We start from the raw sequence: 7,012 nt of genomic DNA, 5'->3' as shown, positions 1-7,012 counted from the left end.
ACCCTGTGGGAGGGAAGTGCAGAAGTTGCACGGACCCTGGCAGAGATTGTTAGATCATCCTTAGCAACAGGAGGGGTACCACAGGATTGGAGGGGAGCCAATACCGCTTCACTGTTTAAGAAAGGCTCTAAAAATAAATCAGGAAGTTGTAGACCAGTGAGCCTGACATCAATAGTGGGAAAGTTATTGAAAGGTATTCTGAGGAACTGGATAGGCATGGACCGGTTCAGGACAGTCAGCATGGCTTTGTGCGCGGTAGGTAATGTCTACCCAATCTTGTAGAGCTTTTTCAGGAAGCTGCCGGGAAAGTTGATGAAGACAAGGCAATGGATGTTGTCTATGTAAACTTCAGCAAGGCATTTGACATAGTCCTGCATGGGAGGTTGGTCAAGAAGGTTCAGTCATTTGGCATTCAGGAGGAGGTAGTAAACTGGATTAGACTTTGGCTTTCTGGGCGAAGCCAGAGAGTGATAGGAGATGGATGCCTGTGACTAGTGGTGTCCCAGGGGGATTGGTGCTGGGTCCTTTGCTGTTTGCCGTCTATATCAATGATCTGAATGCTAATGTGATAAACTGAATCAGCAAATTTGCAGATGACACCAAGACTTGGGGGTGTAGTAGACAGTGAAAAGGGGCTATTACACCCTGCAGCAAATCTCAACCAGCTGGGAAAATGGGCAGGAAAAGATGGCAGATGGAATTTAGTGCAGGCAAGTGTGACGTTTTGCACTTTGGTAGGACCAGCCAGGGTAGACCTTACACGGTAAATGGTAGGACACTGAAGGGTGCAGTAGAGCAGAGGGATCTGGGAATACAGGTCCACTCAGTGAAAGTGGCATCACAAGTAGATAGGGTCATAAAGAAAGCTTTTGGCGCATTGACCTTCGTAAATCAATGTATTAAGTATAGAAGATGGGATGTTATTGTCGAAGTTGTATAAGACATTGGTGAGGTCTCATTTGGAGTATTGTGTGCAATTTTGGTCACCTACCTACAGGAAATAGATAAACAAGGTTGAAAGACTACAGAGAAATTTGTAAACTGTACAAATGTTGCTGGGTCTGGAGGACCTGCGTTATTAGAAAAGATTGAATAGGTTAGAACTGTATTCTTTAGAATGTAGACGATTGAGGGGAAATTTGATATGTAAAATTGAGGGGTATGGATAGGGTAAATGCAAGCAGGCTTTTTTCACTGAGGTTGGGTGGGACTACAATTAGAGGTCATGGGTTCAGGGTGAAAGGTGAAAAGTTTAAGTGGAACATGAGGAGAAACTTCTTCACTCAGAGGGTTGTGAGAGTGTGGAATGAGCTCAGTTTAACGTTTAAGAGAAGTTTGGCTAGGTACATGGATAGGAAGGATATGGTCTGGGTGCAGGTTGATGGGCAGTTTAAATGGTTCAGCACAGACTAGATGGGCTGAAGGGCCGTTTCTGTGCTCTACTTCTTGATGACTCTAAGCTTCAACTATCTGCGTTATGCCCCTTCGGCCTACTGTGTCCTGCTGAACTCATCAGTAATCAGATGCCCAACGAAACCTGTCCCGTCTGTCTACACAGTGTCCACGTCCTCCCATGTCTCTCACATTCAGAGACTGTTCAATACCTCTATCGTATCTGCCTCTACCACCCCTTGCAAGGCGCCCACCACTCTGAGGAAAAAGCAAATCTTACCTCCTATCTCTTTTGAAATTACTCCCTCTCACCCTAAATGCATGCCCTCTGGTATTAGACATTTCAAACCTGGGGATAAAAGATACTGTCTGTCTACACTATCTGTCCCTCTCATAATCTTATAAACCTCAATCAGATCTCCCTCAGCCTCCGTCACTCCAGAGAAAGCAACCCAAGTTTGTCCAACCGCTCGTTACAGCACGTGCCCTCTAATCCGGGCAGCATCCTGGTAACCTCTTCTACACCCTCTCCAAAGCCTCGACTTCCTTCCTATAATGAGGTGCCCAGAGCTGTATGCAATACACCAGTTGCAGCCTAACTAGAGTTCCACAGTACTGGGCAAAATTAGTTCATGCTCTCCAAAGTTTCCACATCGTTCCTACAGTGGGGTGGCCACAATATGCCTGATGTTTACTCTCATTTGGTTTCTGTAACTTGTTTCAGACATTCTATTGGATTCTAAATAAATTCTTGCCAATCTTCAACTTGAAACATTTGCTCTTGGTGATAATGTGTGTGTACTTGCTTCTTTCTACCTTCCCTGACCTCCCTCACTCCCCCTACCTCCCACCCTTCCCTCCCTCATCTCCATGCCTTGTTGGGGGAGAGGCCAGTCTCTTGATAATGATGTTGGCACAAGCTGACGTTCCGCTCTTCCCAACAGGGGGTTTGTGGAGCCGTCTAGGGAAGGTACGCGGGAAAGGGGAGAAGTTGCCGGAGAAAGAGGCGGACAAGGACGCTCCTGCGGTGAAGGACGAGGAGGAGCCGGCAGCGGGAGAGGAGAAGGAAGAGGATGGCGACACGGCGCTGCAGCGAGCCTGGGGTGCCCTGATCCGGGAGAAGGAACGCTCACACAAGAAGAGTCGGCTGGACAACCTGCCCTCGCTCCAGATCGAGATCAGCCGGGAAAGCTCCACCTCAGACAGCGAATCGTGACTTCCAGGCACCCCAGTCAGGAACTTTGCTCCTCCACCGAGGGAGGGATGGCAGCTCTGGGTACCCCAATGGACAGTAGCCGGCCCTGGGCTGAAATCTCGTGTGTTTAATCCCCCATCCCTGAGTCCCCCCACACCCCTCCGCCATGTTACATTTCATTTTATAACCGAATTAAAGTTAAGCTTGAAAGCCAGTTTGTGGGTTGGATTTACTTGTGTGTTGCCGGTCACAAGCACTGGCTGCCCCTGCCCCCCTCCCCGCTTCTCTGTGAAGAGATACAGAGTTTACAATCCGTAGGAATGGCATACTGTTGACTCATTCACAAGAAGCCGAGTCACTGGCAAAGCCAAAAGTCTTGAGAAGGTGCAGTTAATGGGCGGTCTTAAGAACATAGAATAGAACAGTACAATACAGGCCCTTCGGCCCACGATGTTGTGCCGACCTTTTAAGCTACTCCAAAATCAATCTAACCCTTCCCTCCCACATTGCCCTCCATTTTTCTATCATCCATGTAAGAGTCTGTGAAATTTCCCTGTGAGATTAGATGAGCTTTATTATTCACATGTACTTTGAAACCCGGTGAAATATATTGTTTGAGTCAACAGTCAACACAGTCCGAGGATGTGCTGGGGGCAGCACATCAGTGTCGTCACTGGAAAGTGTTAGGCCAGGGGTTCCAGTAACATTAAGCGAGGATCTGTGGCCTCAGGTTGGGCAGTACTGTACCGCCCCAGTAGATTGTTCCACACACTTACCATTCTCTGTGTAGAAAAAACTACCTCTGACACCCCCATGCTTTCCTGTTCCAGTATTTACATCCAGCAACCAATGTCTGAGTCCCCGAAGCAGTTCTGCTTTCTCGGCAGTACACTCTGCTGCCCCTACACTAGGGAGAGAATGAGTTTCCAGAAGAGAAAAGGCTGCCTTCTCCTCTGTTGCTGTTGGTTCAAAGTAAAAGCTGAAAGGGTGAGTCATTGGAGCTGCCCTCACCTGGCACGTGGGGCATCCTCCATCACACTCTTGACTTGTACGCCTTCCAGAAGGTGTGCGATGAGGTGCCACATGAGAATTATCCATATGATAAGGATGCATAGAGTTGGGAGTGATGTATCAGCATGGACAGAGGATTAGTTAATCAATAGAGTTGGGGATTGGAATAAATGGGTGTCAGGAGCTGAATCACTGCAGGATACCCAGAAAGTGACATAGAAACATAGAAAATAGGTGCAGGAGTAGGCCATTTGGCCCTTCGAGCCTGCACCGCCATTTATTATGATCATGGCTGATCATCCAACTCAGAACCCTGCACCAGCCTTCCCTCTATACCCCCTGATCCCTTTAGCCACAAGGGCCATATCTAACTCGCTCTTAAACATAGCCAATGAACTGGCCTCAACTGTTTCCTGTGGTAGAGAATTCCACAGATTCACCACTCTCTGTGTGAAGAAGTTTTTCCTAATCTCGGTCCTAAAAGGCTTCCCCTTTATCCTCAAACTGTGACCTTGTTCAATGGTGAAACATCTTCATTTTAATCATTCTATGATCTATGCTCTACAGTGTTTGACTGCTCTGTTTAGAGAGACGTGTGAAGTGGTTCACTTTGGAAGATGGAATTTGAAGGCAGAGTTAACGATAAAGGCAGGATTCTTAGCTGTGTCGAGGAACGGAGGGATCTTGGGGACCGCGTCCTGCAGAGTTGCCGTGCAAGTTGATAGAGTGGTTAAGAAGGCATATGGTACGTCAGTCTTGAGAGCAAGAGCCACAAGGTGATGTTGCAGCTCTGTAAAACCCTGGTTAGGCCTTACTGCCCATTACATCACTGGCATTTGGGAAGTGCTGAAGGTCCTCAATCTCTGACGGTGTTCAGACCTTCATTATGTCAGTCATGTGTCCCAGCTGGAGTCTGGAGAAATATCATCACACTCAACTACAGAAGGATTTTTCATTGCTGTTTCTGTAACAATTTTGTTTTACCAGTCAGGGTGCCCCGAACCTGGAGGACAGGTGGACCTCTCTTAGTCTGGCCTCTACCCTTTGACCTGTTTGGTATGGGTGGCTCTACGAAGAGCCAAAGCATAAAGCCCTGACTCCAGCTTGCACAGCTCTCTGGGTCCTTGAGCACACAAGCCTCCAAACCCTACAACAAGGCCTGGTTAGACCACACTCAGAATATTGAGTTCAGTTCTGGTCACCTCATTACGGGAAGGATGTGGAAGCTATTGAGACAGCATAGAGATCAAGATGGTGCCTGGATTAGAGAGCATAAGGTTAAGTGAGCTAGGGCTTTTCTCTTTGGAGAGAAGGAGAATGAGAGGTGACTTAATAGAGGTGCACAAGATGATAAGAGGCACAGACCAAGTGGACAGCAGAGAAATAAAAACAGAAGATTCTGCGAATGCTGGAAATCTAGTGTAACACACAAAATGCTGGAGGAACAGAAGGTCAGGCAGCATCTATGGAGAAGGATGAAGGGTCTCAGCCTGAATCGTTGACTATTCCTCTCTATAGGTGCTGCCTGGCCTGCTGAATTCCTCCAGCATTTTGTCTGTGGTACTCTGCATAGCCAGAGATTTTTCCACGAGGACATCTATTTATGGTGATTGGAGGAGAATTTAAGGGGTGTCAGAGATGAGTGTTTTTACATGGAGTAGTGGGTGCGCGGAACCACCCCTTCCAGGAGTGGTGGTAGAGACTCTTAGATTGGCAAATAGAGGGTTGTAGGAGGGAAGGGTTAGATTGTGGAGGAGGGAGAGTTGTAGGAGGGAAGGGTTAGATTGTGGAGGAGGGAGAGTTGTAGGAGGGAAGGGTTAGATTGTGGAGGAGGGAGAGTTGTAGGAGGGAAGGGTTAGATTGTGGGGGAGGGAGAGTTGTAGGAGGGAAGGGTTAGATTGTGGAGGAGGGAGAGTTGTAGGAGGGAAGGGTTAATTGCGGAGGAGGGAGGGTTGTAGGAGGGAAGGGTTAGATTGCAGAGGAGGGAGGATTGTAGGAGGGAAGGGTTAGATTGTGGGGGAGGGAGAGTTGTAGGAGGGAAGGGTTAGATTGTGGAGGAGGGAGAGTTGTAGGAGGGAAGGGTTAATTGCGGAGGAGGGAGGGTTGTAGGAGGGAAGGGTTAGATTGCAGAGGAGGGAGGATTGTAGGAGGGAAGGGTTAGATTGTCGGGGGGAGAGTTGTAGGAGGGAAGGGTTAGATTGTGGGGGAGGGAGAATTGTAGGAGGGAAGGGTTAGATTGCAGAGGAGGGAAGGGTTAGATTGCGGAGAAGGGAGGGTTGTAGGAGGGAAGGGTTAATTGTGGGGGAGGGAGGATTGTAGGAGGGAAGGGTTAGATTGTGGGGGAGGGAGAGTTGTAGGAGGAAAGGGTTAATTGCGGAGAAGGGAGGGTTGTAGGAGGGAAGGGTTAATTGTGGGGGAGGGAGGATTGTAGGAGGGAAGGGTTAGATTGTGGGGGAGGGAGAGTTGTAGGAGGGAAGGGTTAATTGCGGAGGAGGGAAGGGTTAGATTGTGGAGGAGGGAGGGTTATAGGAGGGAAAGGTTAATTGTGGGGGAGGGAGGATTGTAGGAGGGAAGGGTTAGATTGTGGGGGAGGGAGGGTTGTAGGAGGGAAGGGTTAATTGTGGGGGAGGGAGGATTGTAGGAGGGAAGGGTTAGATTGTGGGGGAGGGAGAGTTGTAGGAGGGAAGGGTTAATTGTGGAGGAGGTTTATATATGTTAGCACAACAGTGTTGTGCTGTATCGTTTAGTTGGCCATTTGACTACGGTTCGATACTACATTGTGGGCCGAAGGGTGCTACGTTCGGTGTTACACTGGTGAACGAAGGTCTGAACCGGAAAACTCCTCGTCCACCGACTGACCACCCAACCCAATGAATTGAATTGAATTTCTTTAAATTTTACATCCATCCCACACCGCGAGGGAGTAAAAATCTTTGCGTTATGATTCCGCCGCAATATACAGACGTGAATTTATAAGTCTCATGGCTTGCAGAAAGAAGCTGTCCCGTAGCCTGTTGGTCCTGGCTTTTATGCTGCGGTACCGTTTGCAGCTGAAACAGTTTATGGTTGGCGTGACTGGTGTCCCCGATGATCTTCCAGGCCTTCTTTCCGCCCCTGCTGCTGTAAAAGTCCTCGATGAAGGGAAGTTCACCCCCGCAGATGTGCTGGGCTGTCCGTACCACTCTCTGACCAGCGATTAAGGTTGATGCAGTTCCCGTACCGGGCAGTGATACAGCCAGTCAGGATGCTCTCAATTATGCCCTTGTAGAGGTCTTGAGGATCTGGGGGCTCATACCGAACTTCTTTAGTCACCTGAAGTGGAAGAGATGCTGTTGTGCTTTTTTTGCTACACAGCCAGTGTGTATAATCCAGGAAGGACCTTTAGTGATGTGTATACTGAGGAAAATGAAACTA

General features: G+C 48.4%; 1 protein-coding gene across 3 annotated transcripts in view; it reads left to right on the top strand.

Annotated features, from left to right (window-relative positions):
- The window catches only part of ncbp3 (nuclear cap binding subunit 3), a 50,423-nt gene extending 47,622 nt beyond the window's left edge, over window positions 1-2,801 (top strand). For all 3 annotated transcript variants that reach the window (XM_063031486.1, XM_063031488.1, XM_063031487.1), the window contains one exon: window positions 2,337-2,801. In XM_063031486.1, the coding sequence (XP_062887556.1) occupies window positions 2,337-2,608 (272 nt within the window). In that variant the 3' untranslated portion in view covers window positions 2,609-2,801. The remainder of the gene's footprint in view (window positions 1-2,336) is intronic.
- Window positions 2,802-7,012: the final 4,211 nt, after the last annotated feature.

Source organism: Mobula hypostoma, chromosome 23, assembly GCF_963921235.1.
Source record: "Mobula hypostoma chromosome 23, sMobHyp1.1, whole genome shotgun sequence".
Classification (NCBI taxonomy): domain Eukaryota; kingdom Metazoa; phylum Chordata; class Chondrichthyes; order Myliobatiformes; family Myliobatidae; genus Mobula; species Mobula hypostoma.
The sequence above is the reverse complement of the archived record's forward strand: the minus strand, read 5'-3'. Positions and strand labels throughout refer to the sequence as shown.